The 20,389-nt window shown below is 40.2% G+C and overlaps 1 protein-coding gene across 3 annotated transcripts in view; it reads left to right on the top strand.

Annotated features, from left to right (window-relative positions):
• The window catches only part of rptor (regulatory associated protein of MTOR, complex 1), a 427,059-nt gene that overhangs the window by 118,564 nt on the left and 288,106 nt on the right, over positions 1-20,389 (top strand). For all 3 annotated transcript variants that reach the window (XM_078571169.1, XM_078571168.1, XM_078571170.1), the window contains one exon: positions 18,695-18,797. In XM_078571169.1, coding sequence (XP_078427295.1) covers positions 18,695-18,797 — 103 coding nt within the window. The remainder of the gene's footprint in view (positions 1-18,694; positions 18,798-20,389) is intronic.

Here is a 20,389-nt window from a genome sequence, read left to right on the forward strand (position 1 = left end):
AAGATGCATATCCTCAAGGTACGGGATTGATCATTTTGGGGTGAGATAGGAAATATCTTCACTCAGCAGGTTGTGAATCTTTGGAACTCACTACCCCATCGAGCTGTGGATGTTCAGTCATTGAGTATATTCAAGGCTGATGAAGATTTTTAGACTCTTGGGGAATAAAAGGATATGGGATCAGGCAGGAAAGTGGAGTTAAGATCAAAGATCAGCCATGATTTTATTAAATGGTGGAGCAGGCTCGAAAGGCCATATGGCTGCCGACTCCTATTTTTTATGTTATGCTAGATTAGATGCAAGTCTTCATTATACATCCATATAACTCTCGATAAGTGGAACATGGGTACTGATGTTGTCACTACTCTTATGAATCCTAAGGTGCAGCTTGTCTGAGTGGGTGAGCTAAAGTAAAGTATATATTAACTCTAGACACAACAGCTGGAAAGAATATCCTTTCTTTGTATTGTCCCAAAACTCTCCAGTTTTCAGCCCTTCTCCAGAACTAACTGCTGGCAATACCTGATGTTTGCTCCATGGCTGACGTGGATACAGCTTGAATCTTTCAGTTGTCACCAGCTCCAATTTCACCAGTGTTCAGTCAAATACATGTTCCTTGGAGTATGTTTTTTGATTATAAATATCTGAGCTTTGCTGTGAAATTTAGATTACAACTTTGAACTCCATTGTCTTTTGTGTCATACATGATAGTTTTATTTTTAATTTAAAAGTATGATTTCTTATTATTCCAGGATCACAGCTGTTTCTGGAGGATGTTAACCTCTTGTAATGTTATTATCATAGCATTGCCAAGAAATGATTAGTAGTAGATTAAACCTTCCATTGTATATATTATATTGAACGGGTAAATGGAGTTTTCTTCCCCAAGAGGATGAGAACATTTATTTGCTGTTTTCAAAGTTCATCACCCTCCTCCTCCAACACTTCGCCTCTGCTGTCAGCTCAGTGGCTTGGCTTTGCTTGGTTCCAACTCTCGTCTATTGGACTGTAGCCAGACCATTTGCAGCAGTCTATATCTGCTTCTGCACTGATACCTCTGGAGCCCCCACAAGGATACATTTTTGGATCCCTCCTCTTCCACACCTACAGTTGCCACATGGCAACATTATCTGTAGACAGGAGTTGGCTAGCTGGAGACATCCAGATTTACCTCTTCACCATCTCTTTTGACCCTCCACAGCCTCTGTGTTGACGTCTGGTCTTGGATGAGCTGCGCTTTCCTCCAGATAATTGCTGGGATGATCAAAGACATTGTTTTTGGCCTTTGCCAACAAACCTCATATCCTTATATGGATGTATAACGAAGACTTGCACCAATTCCATCATGCTTTCTGGTCACTGTCTTTGGCTGAACTGAACTTTTTGCATCTTAGTGCCCTGTTCAGCTGAGAGCTTTGCTTCTGGTCCCATCTCTGTAACGTCACTTGCCTCCACTCTTACTTCACCCCATCTCCTGCTGAAACTCTCGTCTATATCTTTTGCCATCTCCAAACTGATGATTACAAAACTGTCCTGGCTGACTTCCTGTCTTACACCCTCTGTAGACCTTAGCTCATCCAAAGCCCTGCCTGTATACTATCCCACATCAAGGCCAGCTTACCCATCTTTGCTTTCGGATAGCTCCCAGTTTCTCAGTGCCTCAAATTTAAAATTCTCATCCTTGTGTTTGAACCCCTTCATTACCTTGTCCTTGCCCTATCTCTGTAACTTTTGTTAGGAATCCATATCTCCAAGAACAATATGCTTTTTAAAATATTGGAAGGGCAGTGAACTATTTGGGCACGCTCCTGAGTTTTTTTCTAAAAGGTTACAAGTTCACTTTGGTCTGTTGAGCAAGCTGCTTTTTCCAAGAAATCACATGACTTCAGCTAAGTGACCAGCAAGACACCTGGGGAGATGAGTTATTTTGTTTACTTGAATTAAAATTTAAAAAAATGCTGTTGCCAGGCTGTGGGCTCTTGCTGATTGGCTGAAAAACACCTGGCCTGGGAGAAGTTCTGTCTGAACATGTATTTTGAACTCATTGTGTGTCTTGGGAGCAAATTGTGAAAGAAGGTCGCTTCTCTCTCTGTCTCTCCCCATCATTCTCCCCTTTTATTACCTGCAGTCCAGATTCACCTTCAGTCAGAATAACTCCTCATCTCAGAATAACTTGTCTGTATTTGAAAGCCCGTGAAGCAGTGACAAGTGAGAGTTAACAAAGACAGTGTTTCACTGAAGACCCTTTCGAAAGGATTTCCAGCCAACTACTCTGACCACTACTGTCTTTGCGTGTAGGAACACTAAATCAACTGTGTCAAGGCCTTTTCGAACTTCATCCTTTTGCATAAAGTATTACCTTATGCCAACCTGTGCAGAGACCTTATTTGTCTTGCCCTTTGTTCTTTGTGTGTGTGTTGGGATTTTAAAAGGGGTAAATTGTTACACTTGCAGATTGCAAATTGTATGCTAACCAGTTTTGCACATTGTTTAAAAAAAGAGGTTTTGTTTCATAATCATTCAATTATTCTGAAAGGCTGTCCTTAAAACTCACCTCTGGCCAAGCTTTCAGTCACCTCCTTAATATTTCCTCCTTTGCCCTGTGTCCAATTTCGACTGATTATGTTTCTGTGAAGAGCCTAACAATGTTTTTATATGTTACAAAACGCAAGTTATTTCAAATTGCGCAGCAGTTTAGAATTTTATGGATTAAATTACTGTTCTCTACGGGCCCTTTTCAGCCCTGAGTCACCTTTGTTAATTTTCATAATGCTTACATGCCTCCCTAAATTGGAGACTCATCAGGTTGAGCTTTTTAAAAAATTCTGTCCTAGGCTTAGAGTAATGTATGAGCAATTCATGCTTGAATGCGATTTTGGGCAGATTTTCTCCTTTCGGAAACATGAAATGGTCTCGTTCCATCACTGCCTCTTGTGCTATGATTGCTGTTTCATTGTTGGGTCACCAGGGGGTGCATTGGAAGAGGAGTTTTACCGTCTTTCTGTTTTGACTCCACACGATTTGACAAACTTGCTTTTGGGAAATCAGTGCAAACACTAGTTGAGACGGATATTGGGCTCTGGTTCCCTACTTGGAATCCAACAAGCACTTGCATAAAAACTTCCTGAGATGTCTAAAGCTTGAGCAGCTTCAGACCTGGCAAATTTCTACATAGCCAGTGAGATGTTTCACACTTCTAGTGTCTGTAGAGTGAATACTGGAGAGAATATTGGTGCTTCACTGAAAGTTGCAGCAGGTTTGCACTCAGCTGTTTTGGCATCGATCCATTTTGGGCCTTGATATTGGGATTGAAAATGAGAATGACCTGAGATGTAGAGGCAAAGTTCATTTGGCTGAACCATATTGAGTAAATATGAAAACAATTTACGGAATTTGTAGCCCAGTACTTTAAATCAATTGAAATTGTATGTTATTCTTTTCCTCTTTAAATGAATAAGAAACCCATATTCAGCATTGCAAATGCCAAGACTTTCATTTGTTATTAACACCACTTGTGTATTTTTCCCATTTTAAAACATGCTGACACAGTTTAGATGAAGCTTTCTTTGCAATGGCAATTCTGTTTATTGGCTGCTCATGCATACAACCTCTGAATATAATTAAAAGGATATTTGCATTCTGAAGCAATTGAGCTTTGAAGGTACACTGCAAGGAGTTTATTTTGTGAAGAAAATAATTTCCTGTACAAAATATAACTCCAATTTGAGGTAAATTGATCAAGAGCCTGGTTAAGTTTATTTGAACAGCTTCAGTGTGAAAATGACTGCACTTTTGTTTATTTGGGTACTTTCAAAATTCTGTATTTCTATAAGGAATTTCAGTTTTCCCTGGCAATGTACTTGTTTCCTTTGTTGAAGGCGTTGACTATAGCTGTGGTCTGCAGGTGCTGCGGCTCTCTGGTACTTAACTACCCAGTGCTCGAGTATGCTGCACCATATTGCCAGGATATTTAACTGTGAAAGCTATCAAAGCTTTCACTGGACGCACACACCCACGCACTGGCTTTTCAACAGGGGTTATTTTGGATAGTAGTCAGGTACGGAAAGCCTAACTGATGGTTCCCCCTTTTAGGATAAGTAAGAAAGACTTGCATTCATATTGTGCCTTTCATGATCTCAGGACGTCTCACAGTGCTTTTGTAGTGTAGTAACTGTTGCAATGTGGGAATTGCGGCAGGAAGCTTGCACGCAGCAAGCTCCCACAAACAGCGGCATGACAATGACCTGATGATCTCTCTCTCTGATGTTGATTGAGGGAATAAGTATTGGCCAGGACACCGGGGGAGAACTCGCCTATCCTTCTGTGTGGTGCTATGGGATCTTTTATGTCTACCTGAGAGGGTAGATGGGGCCTTGGTTTAATGTTTCATCTAAAAGATGGCACCTCTGACAGTACATTCTCTCAGCACTGCACTGGAGTATCAACCTAGACTTTTGTGCTCAAGTCTCTGGCGTGGGATTTAAACCCACAGCATCTGACCCAGAAATGAGACTGCTACCTACTGTGCCACAACTGACCTAGGTAGGAATGTAGAGGCTATTTGTAGCTGCTTTACTGCTGCACAGCTGACATCAACTAACTTCTCTCACACTGGAGATGAAAGCTAAGATTCTGTTGTTGGTATGACTTAATATTGTAGCATGTAATATATTTACTCATTAAAACCATTTATGTTTTGATCAGTTGCTTTTATATTGCAAGTTTCACATTATTTAGGTGCAAAGTTCAATTTCTGATCCAAGCCAAACCAGGTAGGTACAGTGGCATGGACATTGTATTTGTGTGAAAACGTGCACAGAATTTTTCAGCACTGGGCTGCATTGCAGATGTGTGAATTTCCTAATTAGATCTCTTGTGAAGTGCACTGCAACAGGGAGAGAACAAGTTGGATTTCGCCAGTTAAATATACTTTGTGATATTACACCCTGTTTTCAGCATTACTTGGCATCTAATTTATCACTTGCTGCTAAAAGCAAATGTAAACCATTATGGTAGTTTTCTGTTTTACTTTCTGACCTTGAAATGAATTCAGATGAGATCCTTCATATCCTGTGCACTTGTGTCAATTAACTGCGATATGCCCATCAAAGGGGAATTGCCTGTCTGTGGGCAAATATATATAGAAAGTACGACAGCCGTAAATATAATGAGATGCAAAGGATACATGTCGACACAGACAAACGAATAGACAGAATGTACATGCACAAGTTATTGCATTGTGGATTAATAGCATTAGCAGCTTTTTTAAAAAAAAACTCTAGTTAAGAATTGGATTTAAGATGAGGATTAGCAGTGATAGAGATGGTTGGTTGCTCGGTACTGCGACAAAACTAGTTTCTGAACTGTTGGGGCCATAAGAGTGCCATGCCATGGAAGGCAACCAGCCAAGGATGTGGAATGTAAAGTTGATAGGAATTTAGTTTTGCTTAAATTGCCAGGGAAAATGTGAAGTGTTCCCTCTTCAAATAAGTTGGGCAAGCTGATAATGGAGAAGATTGTATATGGTTTATGTAAATAAAGTTGAGTATTGCTAAAAAAAGACACACCTCTTAAAGCTTTTTGCCTTGCACTTATCAGAATAGCTTACAAAATTTTTCCAACTGTATCGGGGGGGACAACAATTTATACTGCATGAGAAGTGAGTGCTGATTGGTGGAGGCATTGGAGAATGCAGCATGGAACAGTTAACTGCCCAGCTTTGTTCAAATTCAAACTGGGCAGGTTGACTCTGGTCAAGGCATTGCCCTGGGGAATGAACCAACAAATAAAGTTTTTTTTTGTTTTGTGCACTTTTAATAGTGGAACTGTTGCAACTTCTTGCTACTCCTGTTGAGTAAAACTTCTAATCTAAGGCTGGGGTTACTTCCCTTACTTAGTCCCATGCACCCATCACTGCTGTCCTTTCCCAGCTCCACTGGTTCTCAATCTTCACACTTTCAAGATCCTTGTCCACAATGCCAAATCCTTCCATGGGTTTCAGAGCATCCTGCCTAAGTGACCTGCCATATGTCTCAGCCTTTGCTGTGTGATAATCTGATACAGGAACTATAGCAACATCATACATTTGATCTACTATCCTTCAAAGATATCTTGGAACACTTAATTTGGGGCACTATAGAGAAGGAAAAGACGGAAAAGCTTGGTGGAAGGAAGAGTATGTTCAAAGGGGTACTAAATTTCTCTCTCTTTCTCTCTCCAACCTTTTCAATTCCAATTCCATCTTTGGATGCTGTTTTTCAGTCATTATGTTTTTACTCTTTCAAAACTCTCCTAAACCATTTTGCCCAGACACATCAGTCCATTCCATCAAAAACCTCTTAACTGAGGTTTTCAACTGTTCTTATGGTCCTGCACATAAATCTTCCCTGCCTAAGCTTGGTGTGTTTTCTTTCCTCCACATTCTCCTCCCATAAGTATTTTTGCAACTTCCTTTGACATGAGGAGTGCTGCATTAATGCAAGTATTTTACATGTTAGTGAAAATTATTAATGTAAGTTACTGATGCATGCTTATATTTTTAAGTAGCTATAAGTACAGTGCAGTAAAATGTGATTTTTCTTTGAAATGCATTGAAATGGAAGAGTTCACTAAAAGGCCTTGTATAAGAGGTGTTGGAGATTTAAGCTATCCATGCTTCATCATTATGGCGCCCTGGACTGCTTTAATCTAGCACCACCATATTTGGCTTGGGGCTGGTTAGCGTCCAGCAATCAGATGTAGGAATAGTATTTAGCTGACAACAGCCAGCACTCTGGTACAGCACCAGCTTTAGGGAAATGTTCCAGTATAAATAAATACAATATCTCAATTTATTGGCTATGAAAACAGTTTTATTTGTTATCTTGGCTAAACCTATTCATCTTTCAATCGCTAGAGGTGATCAAACATTTCTCAAGCAATGCTTTTCAAAGCTTAATGATGACCATGCAGTATTTTTCATGTGTAAATTGGTGAGATAGACTTGCATGAAGATGAGAAAACTACTTTCTCTACATGCCTTCACTGAACCAAGGGAACTAGTTAAATAGTGCTCTTGGGCTTTCTAGAGAAAATCTCCAGAAGTAATGTTGAGATGGATGCAGTTGAACAAGAGAAAAGGTTTGTGTGTCTTGGTGGGCTAGTATCAGAGGATGAGAGTTGTGTAGGAAGACATCAAAAGGAGGATTGGGCTTGCTTTTGAAAGATTATGCAGGAGGATGAGGACTTTTTTTCTTTCTTGGGATTGGATGAGGCTGATATTGTCCTTTCACCCTCTGAGAAAGAGGTCAAATCCAGCCCCAGACAAAGGGGGTGAAGGGCTCATATTTCTGATGGGGACAAGCTAAGACCAGTGGGTCAGAGTTTGACCTTTTACCCCCTGGAACCAGGGGTCGAATTCAGACAGAGGGGGATGACTGGCTTCTCTCTGATGATTTGCATTGAAGTTGTGGTGGTTCATCAGGAGAATCCCTGAAAGAATTCTTGGCGTGGGAACCTGAGATGGGCACTCCCCAGAAATTGTTTCAAAGTGAAAATGGATATATACAGAAATGATATAGAAGCAGTGGAGAAAATACAAAAAAGATGTACAAGGATGATAACAGAACTGAGAGGCTATGTCTTTCAGGAAAGATTTATCAGGCTGTGGCTCTTTCTCTAGAAAAGAGAAGGCTGAAAGGTAAACTGATAAAGACCTTTAAGATTATGAAAGGGGTTGATAGGGTACGTGTAGAGGAAATGTTTCCAGTTTTGGGCAGCCCAAATCTAGGGGTCATAAATATAATGGTTACTGGTAAATTCACTGAGGAATTCAGGAGAAACTTTCATACTTAGTGCTGAGAATGTGGAACTCACTACTACATGGAGTGGCTGAGGGGGAATAGTATTGATGCATCTAAGAGGAAGCTAAATAAGTACTTGAGGAAAAAAAGAATAGGATATGCTGGTAGAATGGAAGGAGGTTCATGTGGAGCACAAACGCTGTATAGACCAGTTGAGCTGAATGAGTTGTGCTCTACAATCTATGTAATTCTATTTGAGGTGGAAGGCTAAAGATATTTCTGTTTAAGCGGAAGTTACAGTTTATGAAGAAATGGTTATCTCTATTATTATGTGGATCTGAGTACTGGAATATCAGAAAATCAAGAATGGTGCAATAAGACAGCATGGACAAGAAAGACCACTCTATGGAAGATCCATAAAAGATGACTGTGATGGTTCTAATATGTTTCAAGAATGGAAACAACTACTGTACCTTTCAGTTTAACCCTATTGTCGTTGCTGAGCTGATGGACAGGAGTTCAGTAATAGATGTAGAGCATGACTATTGCGGTCTCCTGTTGCAAAGTAGAGAATTTGTTCGTGTGAGAGGGTTGAGGAGTTAATGTGGATTAGTTAATGTGGAGCTGGCTAAGTGCAAGGGAGGACTGGCTGGCTCATTGATCTGGAAGGTAATTTGGATGGTGCACTGCTTCATTTGCTTAATCATTTCAAGGACCTTCTGAAGAAAATGCTGTGGAGATTGTTTTGACAAGTTGCCTGTTTGTGTTAGGTGCAATTTAAATAAATACAACTACTTGCATTTATATAATATCTTTAATGTAGAGGGTTGATCAGTAAGTTCGCAGATGACACGAAAATTGGTGGGGTGATAAATAGTGAGGAGGTAAGCCTTAGATTACAGGAGGATATAGACGGGCTGGTCAGATGGGCTGATCAGTGGCAAATGGAATTTAATCCGGATAAGTGTGAGGTGATGCACTTGGGCAGGACAAACAAGGCATGGGAATACACGATGAATGGTAGGACCCTGGGAAGTACCGAGGATCAGAGGGACCTTGGTGTGCATGTCCACCGGTCCCTTAAGGTAGCGGGACAGGTAGATAAGGTGGTTAAGAAGGCATATGGGATAATTGCCTTTATTAGCCGAGGCATAGAATATAACAGCAGGGAGGTTATGCTGGAACTGTATAAAATGCTGGTTAGGCCACAGTAAGAGTATTGCGTGCCATTCTGGAATCTGCATTATAGGGAGGATGTGATTGCACTAGAGAGAGTGCAGAGGAGGTTTACCAGGATGTTGCTTAGGCTGCAGAGTTTTAGTTGTGAGGAGAGATTGGATAGACTGGGGTTATTTTCCCTGGAGCAGAGGAGACTGAGGGGGTACATGATTGAGGTGTATTTAATTATGAGGGGCATAGATAGGGTAGACAGGAAGGAACTTCTCCCCTTGGTGGAGGGATCAATAACCAGGGGGCATAGATTTAAGGTGAGGGGCTGGACATTTAGAGGGGATGTGAGAAATAATTTTTTCACCCAGATGGTGGTGGGAATTGGAACTCATTGCCTGAAAGTGTGGTAGAGGCAGAAACCCTCATAATATTTAAGTAGTATTTGGATGTGCACTTGCGATGCCATGGTATACAAGGCTATGGTCCTAGTGTTGGAAAATGGGATTAGAATAGTTAGGTACTTGTTTGACCGGCGCAGACTCGATGGGCCGAAGGACCTTTTTCTGTGCTGTAGACCTCTATGACTTTAAGAGTACCTCAATGTACTTCAGATGCCTAAAGAAAAATGAATGCTGAGCAAGAGGTTAGAAAGGCTGACTGAAGGCTTGGCCAGAATTTTGAGGAAAGGGAAATGGGGTATCCAGTGCTTCCTACCCTTTTAGCCATTTTGCTACAATATGTGTTTGTAATATTTTTGTTTATAATTCTAAATGCTGAGATTGTATTCCATTAAATGTTACACAATTTTTGCAACTTCAAGGTATAATGCTAATGGTTTCTGGTGTCTTTCTGGGACAATGTTATTACACTTTAGATAGACAGGCAGTGAAGTAAAGAACTGAAGACTTGTCTTTAAAAGCTTATAATTGTGATTTTACAAATAGCACCCCCAAACTCAACCCCTACAGTTTGTTTGCTCCAGTGCTTGAATGCAATTAAACACCCAGTTACCATACAATTAACAATATGGTGTAATCTAGGTTTTTGAATCAAGTTCATACTGACGGATTAGTGAAGTTACCAAAATGTAATGCTGCGTGATGAATTTAATTTAATTGATTGTGGATGTCTGGGTGAGCTTGTGTGGACCCGACAACAATCAGCTGGTAGCATGGGGAAACAGTGGCTTGGAAGAAGGCCAAATTGCTATGGATGTATTCATGACATGAGACTCCAATGGCTTGGATAGTAACCATCTGAAGAGCATTAGTGATAGCCAGGAGCTTACATCAGCAGAGATTGGCAACTTAGTGGCAAAATTTTGACTTTTCTTTTTCTTTCTGATGTAAATGTGCTATCAGACACACTTGGCTCTTGATTGATTTGGACATGTTTGAAGGAGCTTTCCTTTGAATTCACTCTTGTAATTTATACATTTTTATCTACTGGACATTTAGTCTTGATTTGTGTAATTATTAATTGCCCAGTGTAAATGTTCAATTTAAGTGCATTGACAGGTTAAAACAAAATTGTGTTTTGGATCTTTGTCTTGGACTAACTTCAATGATTGTGACCAAAGACTGGATCACTTGTCCTGTAGTTACAGTCAATTCAGTCCCAAAAATAGCTATGCTGTCTACATTACAAGGATCACTGAGCCCTTAATGCTGTTTATAAAAAAAAACCTGACCATCTCCATTTAGAGAAAATCCGTATCACTGAGTTTGTGATCATTTCCAGAATCTAAACAATTGGAACTTCCCAAGAGAACTGCACTGAAACTGATCATCTCCTCAGTGTTTTCTGTGCAGTGCAGCTTCCGTTATCTCTCATTGATGGATAATGAAAATTGGCAGATTAACAAGAGTGCCCAAGCTCTGGTCTTCTGTTAATGGTACAAGGAATATATTGGGCATGCAAATGAAGACCCATAAAATGTAACAAATGTGCATTTAATTTTAATATTCCTTGGGCTTTTAATCCAAGTCAGACAGGAAGAGATTGGTGTTGGGTTGAATGATGAACAATGTCTTGTGCAAGGCTTTGTTTCACATTGGAGTGATCTATACTTTATTTCTTGTCATATCTTGGCAGCCTACCACCTTGTGAAATGGTTTGCGCTATGGTGTTCACTTCTTTGTTAAATATCACCTGATGTGGCTCAGGAGCTCCACCCTGTCATGTCAGTCTCTGTCACAATTGCTGCAGAAGAAGCCAGGCTGAGCAGGTGCAGGATTTGCTGGCCTCAGTTTTCCCTGGGCCCTCTTCTTGGCCAGCTGAGCTCTCCATTTCTGCTCTCTACTTCCAATGCCCCTCCAAACAGCCTCCAGAGGTCACGGCCCTAGGCAACTGTCTCCCAGTTGTCGGTGTCAATGTCCACCATCTTGCTTGCAGGTGCCCTTGTAGCGGAGGTATGGATTTCTATAATTTAGTGACACAATGACCAGTTCCATACTTGACATGTAGTATACATGGAAACTCTACTGCTGTTCAGACAAGGTTTGTTAGAAATTCTTTATTCATACATGAAAGCTAATTTTCTTTTGCATTTTGAGGAAGTTGGTCTGGCAGAATTTTTTTTGATGGAGCTTCTGTTGGTGCCAACAGAGCAAATTAATTCTAACGATGCTTTTGAAATTTGTCAATTCACCAAATTACACGATGTTGTCTTTTTTAAAATTACAATCTGCTGTTAATTCAAATTCTTATTGCGTTTAAGAGCTACTGTGCCATTTTAATGCAATGGCTTAATTTGCCTTTTTGGGTAATTGGACTATTTTTTTGGCACACCAGCCCTTTCCTTGGCAACTGTCTGAGGCTGAACCAGAGTGTTTGAAACCTTGGTATCTTATTTGGCCTCAAGGCGAGCATCCAACCATATATTCATACCATCATTAAGATCATCTATTTTCACCTCTGTAACATTGCCAGAATCCATCCTTGCCTCAGCTCAGCTGCTGCTGAAACCCTCATCCATGCCTTTGTTACCTCTAGACTCGACTATCCCAACATACTCTTGGCCAGTCTCCTGTTTTCTACTATCCAGAAACTTGGTCATGCATAACTCTGCCGCCTCTGATTCAACTTGTACCAAGGCCCGTTTTCACTCATCACTCCTGTGCTCACTAACCTAAACCGGCTCCAGTTTAAGCAATTCCTCAATGTTAAAAGCTCTAAAAATTTCTCACTAAACCTCTCCAGCCTCCTTTAGGTGGCAGATGAAGTTCAATGCAGAGAAATGTGAGGTGATTCATTTTGGTAGGAAGAACATGAAGGGGCATTGTAAAATAAGGGGTACAACTCTCAAGGGTGTGCAGGAGCGGAGGGACCTGGGTGCATATGTGCATAAGTCATTAAAGGTGGCAGGACAGGTGGAGAGAGCAGTTAATAAAGCATACAGTATCCAAGGCTTTATTAATAGGGGCATAAAGTACAAGAGCAAGGAGGTTATGCTGAACTTGTATAGGACACTGGTTAGACCTCAGCTGGAGTATTGTGTACAGTTATGGGCGCCACACTTTAGGAGAGAGTGTAGAAGAGGTTTACAAAAATGAGATACTTCATTTATGAAGATAGAGGTTAGAAGTTGGGACTGTCCTCTTTAGAGAGGAGATCTGATAGAGGTGCTCAAAATCATGAGGGAGAAACTATTCCGCTCTTAAAAGGATTGAGAGCAAGAGGACACAGATTTAAAGTGATTTGCAAAAGAAGCAAATGCGATGTGAAAAAAAAGTTTTCACACAGTGAGTGGTTCGGGTCTGGAATGCACTACCTGGAAGTGTGATGGATGCAGGTTCAAATGAGGCATTTAAGAGGACTCTAGATGATTACTTGAATAGAAACAATGCACATGGGTATGGGGGAAAGACTGGAGAATGGCACTAAGTCATAATGCTCACTCAGAGCCAGTGCAGACATGATGGGCTGAATGACCTCCTCCTGCACCATAACAATTCTGTGATTCTTTTGAAAGTGTTGATATTTGTGAATGTGGAAAGTGAAGAGTGGGCACCAGTGTAAAGCACACAAGTGGGCATAGAGGGAAATTAGCAATAGTTGGAGGTCCATGAATGAACAAAACGAAGATAACATACCTAATGGTGGGCATGGAGTGGTGGGCAGGCATGAGCTGGGAAGGAACTTGAGTAACAGAAGGAAGCCTGGGCCCAAGAGAGTGAATAGCAGGGTCAGTATGGGGGAAAGGGATCTCACCCTGGACCCATGCACCCAGATCATGGCAGGCCAAAGATCTTCCGAAAGATAGTACCAAGTTACTAAAGTTTCCCAAAGGAAAAAGACTGAAGAATGACATGATTTAACTACTTTTAGAACAATTGAAAGTTGGACATGGTGGTACCTTGTGAAGGGCTAGTGCATGTGACTTTAAATGAAAAATTGAGCTAAGTGTAAGAATAGTCTTCACACGAATTGAACTGCTACCTGGCACAATGAATACTGAGCCAATTGAAGTATTTGTGAAACAGTGCTAAGATATTGATTCAGGGAGTAAAGGAATATAGACTTGGTGCCAAAACTGGCAGAAGATGAAACTGACCCTTGCAGAGGTCCTGAAAGAACATGAAAGGCTTTTTTTGTTTATGTTTTATGTTCTCTTTTTCTTAACTGTCGCCAATTTCAATTCCAAAAAATGAATTAACTTGGCTAAGGAATTAACCCACATTGCTAAATTCTGATAATTAACCTTTTTTAAAAACACACACTAAAAAATTCTTCATAGATACTTTGATATTGACTGTTTCATGAGGTGAAGCAGATATTATGAAAATACAAGCGATTCGGATATGTAATAAATGTGTAAGTTGAAGCAACATGAAAGCAGTAAAAATAAAGACATTCAGGATTTGAAAATTTTGCCGTTTGTCAACTTGGTTGTCTTTACGTCAAAGGCTTGTTTATGTGCTCCTTCCTTCAGCAACGTAAGTGTTACCATTTTTTGTCCCGTTTGGCTAGGTCGAGTTAAGATGTAATGAGAATGGCAGGGCATTCCCAGACTAGGTTTCAGGAAGCACTGGAGCAATATGAAAGGCTGCATGTAAAGAATTCTACAATAAATTTTCTCAACTGTGACATTTTCATTTGCAGCTTTATATGGGCAGCATCATTTGTGAATTGCGTTTAGCTGCAATTTGTGTTTTTCCACTTGTATTTACTTGGATCCTATAAGTCGCTTGTTCCAAGATGGACCATGACAGACTTAAGCTTCTCCCATAGGCTTTTGCAGCTGCTATAGAAATCCTGATAACATGGACGTTTAAAATTTCTGCAGTTCTCTATATTTCAGAACAATTGACAATTTAACGTACTTGATGGTTTTATTTGAGAACAGCATGGCATCTCATACCCCATTGGGCATGAGTTTGCTGAGTAACAAACCTATGGCAGCTGGAAGAAAGAGCCAAAACTCTTATGGCTCCATAGTTAAGTGGAGTGTGTAAATTGCTTGGAACATTGTTGAAACCATTAGAATGACTTAAAATTAACTGCAGTTTCTTTAGTTTAGTGCAAAAAGAAAAAAAATGCTATTCACTTTTTGAAATGAGTGGTTTCTTGATGACTGCAGTTGATTTATGTTTTCACAAGCTGAAAACGATGTTTTGTTCTGAAGAGTGTTTGGAATTCTGCACTTCTCTTGGTTTTCTATGTGGATTTGAGAACAAATGTTTTGACCTCCTTGGTCTTCCTGGCATAGGTGCAGCCCGTTTTGTGCATTTGTAGACGTAAGTAGGCAGGTGCTGCAATTCTAATGAACACAGAAACAGGAAATGAGGTTTTGATGAACGCCCTCTTTATACAGAGGCTGACAACCTGTTTCATATTTCTAGCGTTTTGTGTTTTCATTTAAGATATGAAGCATTTTTAACTTTCTTTTTTACTGTGGAACAAATTGATTTGAGTACCATGCTTGGATTGACTGTACTGACCCATCATATTGAGAATATTTCATAGTAGGACTTGATATCGTTTAGTGGGTTATGGCATTGCTTGTTGTGATACTTAGGCACCCAGCCAAGAGTGTTCTGATTGGATTCACTGCTGTGTTAGCCAGTCTCAGCTAGAGTATCAGCAAGGGCTGTGCAATTGGTTTTAGATTCCTTTGGTGTGGACAAAAAAGAGATCAGTCCTGTCCCTGACAGAGTGACTTCCATTGCTCCCTTTGCAGGATTGAGCTAGGTTGTCATCTCACTCCGCCCCCCCAAAAATTCAACAACTTACAAATCCTTGCTATCAAGGCGACTTCATGAAGAGTGACCACTCTTGACAGTCGTGCCAGCGGGCCACAGGTATCTGTAAAATCATATTGCAGCAATAGTCAACATCTTCAGGAGAATAGTGAAGTAGAGAGAAAGTTTCTTCTCTCTTCTCCTAACCATCCTGATTGGGAGGAATTATATTACATTTTGGTTGTGTGTTTTGGGCTAGTTAAAATCTGTGGCTCAGACTTTCCTGGGCACTTGTGCCATTGTAATAGCGCGAGTTGAGAGTAGTGCAACTGATGTTGTGTATATGGACTTCCAGAAAGCATTTGACAAAGTACCACAGAATAGACTTGTCAACAAAACTGAAGACCACAGGACTGAAGAGACACTGGCAGCATTAGTATGAATTTGGTTTAAGGGACAGAAAGCCATAGTGTTGATTGGTCGTTTTTCAGACTGGAGGCAGGTAAACAGTACTCTTCGTCAGGGTTTATATTAGGACCGCTGATCATTTTGATATATATTAATGACCAAAGTTTGCAGATGATACAAAACTCAGAAATATAGTAAACAATTAGGAAGATGGTAACATTCAGTTCAGGCAAGGAGGTCAGTTGCAAGTCAACCCATTGAAGTGGCCTAGCAAGTTACTCCATTGTAGCAATGAGGGATGTGTAGAAAATGCCAGCCTAGCCTGTGCTGCCCACACCCCAAGAATAAAATAAACATAAAGGTTGGGTATCAGCAAGTAGCAATTTCAATTCTGATAAGTCACTAAAGTGCTGTGCACTCAGGGGCAAAAATGTTTTCATCAAGGAGCTCAAAGTGGGTTTGTTTTAAAGAATTGATTGTCCACTTTAGCAATTCCAATCTGTCACAGTAAGATCGCTTTGTCCAAAAACACAGCCTGGAATCCGATTCTGTTCCACTGTTTTGGGCATTGCTACAATGAACATTGGCTGTGCTGCTTCTGATTCACAACCACTCCTGTATGCTTTCTGTGACGTACGTGTTCTAGTGAGAATGCAGGAAAATATAGAGGGTATTATTAATGGTAAGACTGGTGCAGTGGATGGTGACATTTACAGTTCCAGGAACATCTGGACCACACTGCAGCTCTCCTTTTAGTTTGACAAATGTTTCTGTGCATGTCTGAAAGGTGTTATTTATTGAGCAGAAATAGTTTGGTAATGAGGATGTGGAAGTCCGAAACAACAATTCCTTATTGGCATAGATATGGGTTCAGTGAGGGGCAGGGCGTGGGGGCAAATCAGGTCGACGGTGGGTTTGAGAGTAGTTGTGACCATCCTGCAACTGCTGAATGCTAGAGACAGCTTGGATGCATTAGCTAATTTAAGTAATTTTCAATGTCAGCATTGTCAGTTACCGTAAATACTTGAGTAATGGTCGATCTCGTGTAAAAGTCGACCCCCTTTAGCCAAAAAATCGAAACTTTGTACTTGTCACCTGCTTGCTGCTGAAGTCGAACTCGCCCTGATGCAAACCTACTTGATTGAATCCTAGAATAGCATACCATTGAAGGCAGCTGTTCAGCTCCCCTTATCTGCGCGCATCAACATGTGATGTCAAGGCTACAACTCGCTGTTGTGCGCTGTGTTCTCGCCAATCCCGCCCCCTAATATGGCAGATACACAGCCTTGTTCAAACTTAAAAGTTGTTGAGATTGCAAAGCAGGCAAATAATTGTGCAGCAGCTGGAGAATTCAAGGTATTGGAGAAGAACGTTAGAGATGGGAAGCTCTCTGCACAGATTAGGCAGATACTTAAGAATAAATGCACAAACAGGAAAGCCTGGCATGTGGCCAAGATTGGAAGACAAAGTTGGAAAATACGTCAAAGATAATCGCCAGAACGGACTCTGTTTTTTGAAGATCTTTCGAATCTTTGTCCTGAAAGAAGTAAGAAAATTAGGCATTGCAGATTTCTCAAAGCCAGCCCTGGATGGTGTACCAGGTTTATGAAGAGAAACAATTTTGTACTGTGACGGAAGACCAGGATTTCACAACTGTGAAACTGGATGTGTCTCTAAACAAGCCCTTCAAGGATAGTGAGAAAAAAGTGGAAGGACTGGATGATCAGAGGAAAGAAGACATACGCCAAGGGAGACCGCATACGGCCTCTGATGTTAGCAGTCTTGTGTGAATGGGTTGTAGAGGCCTGGGATGAAATCAGAACGGAGATTGTTGTCACATCATTCAAGAAATGTGGAATATCCAATGCACACGATTGTGCAGAGGGTGATTATTTGTGGAATGATGTGGCGACGACAATGTGATTGCTGATGAAGATGATGTTGTTGATCCGCATGATGCCATTCAAGAAGTGTTATTTGGTTCTGAAGACGAAGAGGAGGGTGGTTTTTATAGATGTCAATACACGTTCAGCGCATGCTCTGCTGCTAACTAGTATCCTTTTCTGAATTGTGAAGAACAGTGAAATTGTATAAATTTATATAAATGGCTTTTGTTTGTGATTTTGATAAATTTGATACATAAATTAATGTCTGACTCCATGGAGGTTATTATTTATTTATAAATAAAAGTTTAATAATTTTCACTCCTTTTGTGCTACTTTTAGGGATGATGTTAGAGGGAACAGTCTCCAAGCTGACAATTCTGCGGTAGTGAGGTGATGGTAGTGGGTGGATTTCAACCTGCCCAAAACGTTACTCGTGTAAAAGTCAACCCCCTACTTTTTGAATAAAAATTTAGTCTTAGAAATTCTAATTTTACATGTATATGTACGGTGCATTTACTAACTATGTAGTGCAACTGCAGTGCTAGGATTTAGCCAACTATTGCTCATTTTTTTTGCGATTTGCTCATTCGCTCCAGCATTGGCAGCTATGCTTTCAACTGCTGAGGCCCGAGGCTCTAAAATTCCCTCCCTGAACCGCTCCGATTCTTTTCCCTCCTTTAAAATGCTCCTTAATACCTACCACTTTAATCAAGCTTTTGGTCTTCTGCCCTAATATCCCCTTATGTATCAGATTGTGTTTGATAATGCTCCTGTGAAGCACCTTGGGATGTTTGACCACATTAAAGCTGTTAAATACCAATTGTTGTTGAACTGTACAGTTGTTAAAAGTATGTGTGTATAATTTCGAACAAAATCTTATTTTGTATCTCTGTATAAAAGGGACATTTGGTAGATTTGAATGGTTTACTTTTAAATTAGTTCAATTCTCTCTCTCACTGGTATATTGTACTATATGTACTGTTTAAAACACCATGGATGTGATTATAGCTTGTGATTTGCTTGCACTTCTCAATACAGTTTTACTTCAGGCATAACCCACATGAATAAAATTTGAAGCCTAACTCATTACAAGTTAAAACCCTATGCCGAAAATGAATGAAAGCTAGTAAATACACGTGATAGTACTTAATGCTGCTTTGCACGCATTGATTCAGAAAGAGGAATTGCTTATTTGTCTCTAGTCCTTTTATTGGAAAGAAGGGAAAATGAGAGTTTTTGGATTAACTTTATTTTGTTGTATTTTTAGATGAAAACTGTCAGTGTTGCCTTAGTTCTGTGCCTGAACGTTGGTGTGGATCCCCCAGATGTGGTGAAAACTACTCCGTGTGCTCGTTTGGAATGCTGGATTGGTGGGTAACCTCTTATATTCATGAGAAGATATATTCTTTTGTGCCTTTGTTCATTTCCTCAGTCACACTTCTGAATATTCAATTCTGTCTTACGATATATTATTGGACTTAATAAATCTTGGATGGTAACATTTTCACTTTACCTTCACCTTGTCCTTCCAAGGGGCAGGGAAGCAATCTCGGCTGCTTCCCCCTTTGCAGCATGGTACTTCATGACATGCATTTCCCTAGTGAAAAAATCGCTCCCCTAATTGACTGTTTTGAGTTTGGAAATTCATCACTTGGGGACTCTGGTTTATCCAACCACTTGCAGTGCAGTATATATTTTTTTTTGGTGCACCAAATTACTGAATCTCAAAGCACCAGGTGTTTGAGAAATATCGGATTTTTGAAATAGTTGGATGGACTGCAGTCTTGTTTTTCCATAACCTGCTATGTTCAAAAAATGTACATTGTATATTTAGTTCAGAATTTCAGCACACCCATAAAATGCCCTGGATAATGCAACTTTTTTTAAATAACAATTATTAAATTATTTAGCAGTTTAACTTCAGAAATTATGCTTTTAACTATTATCCAAATAACTGTGGCACAATGTATTGCAAGAGGTTGATCACAGTTCCTCAACCCACAGGCCAAGTTTCCTATCTCAGTTAAGTCAATGAGGAGTAGCCTTCCACAGGGAAAAAGGAATCCGGGTTTCCCTTGTAAGCCTTGTTCGTGAAATGTCTAGATTTTGTTTGTAAGGTGGGAGGAGGAGGGCAGAGAAGGGGAGAAAATGTAAACCACCTTAGAAAAGGATTTGATATTTGGTCTAATGAGTAAATATTTGAGTCCTTTCCGGATCCATAAACTGGCCAGGGTAGCATTTGGTTTATCTTAGTTTAGTTTTAATTGTTAATGCATATAACTCATTAGAAGTGGTCGAAATTGGTGGAGAAATAAATTGTCACTTGACCCAATAGTTTTGCTTCTGGCTTGCACTGTTAAATATGCATGAATGTGCCTCTAAGTGCAGTTTCTGATTTTGTGGCTGGAATCACCTGGGGGCTTTCTAAAAATAAAATGTTTCTTTCTGCCAGTTTACTCCCTGTTCTGAAGGTATTGATTCTTTCCTGGAGTATAGTATCTTGCTCAAGTGAATCTGCTTCATATGTGAGTTGGGGATAGTGAGTTCTGGCACTTGGTTTAACTGCTGCAGGCATTATAGCTATGCTCAATCTTCTCCTTGCTTGATGTCCACATGCTCACTTCTAGCAGTAGTCTTTGGATTCTAATAGGAGCGGAACCCTGGTCATTTTAGAAATGTAGTTATTTTCCCTCTTAATGCAAAGCACTGTGATTAATTATTTGCGCAATCCGCCCAGCTAAGATAATCTAACTCAGCAAAAACCAGGAGTCGAATGTGGGACATTGCTGCAACTCCTCACTGCAACATTGTCTCTGTATGGTCATTCGAATTGGATGGCTATTCCTGCTTTATTTTATACAAGACCTACTTCTTACTTGTATACTTAGTTCTTTTCGTCTCCCATTTTGGCAGCAGTTCTGATCATTGGCGGAAAAATGGAAATTCACGGGGAAATGTAGAG

This window comes from Cetorhinus maximus, chromosome 24 (assembly GCF_964194155.1).
Source record: "Cetorhinus maximus chromosome 24, sCetMax3.hap1.1, whole genome shotgun sequence".
Lineage (NCBI taxonomy): Eukaryota > Metazoa > Chordata > Chondrichthyes > Lamniformes > Cetorhinidae > Cetorhinus > Cetorhinus maximus.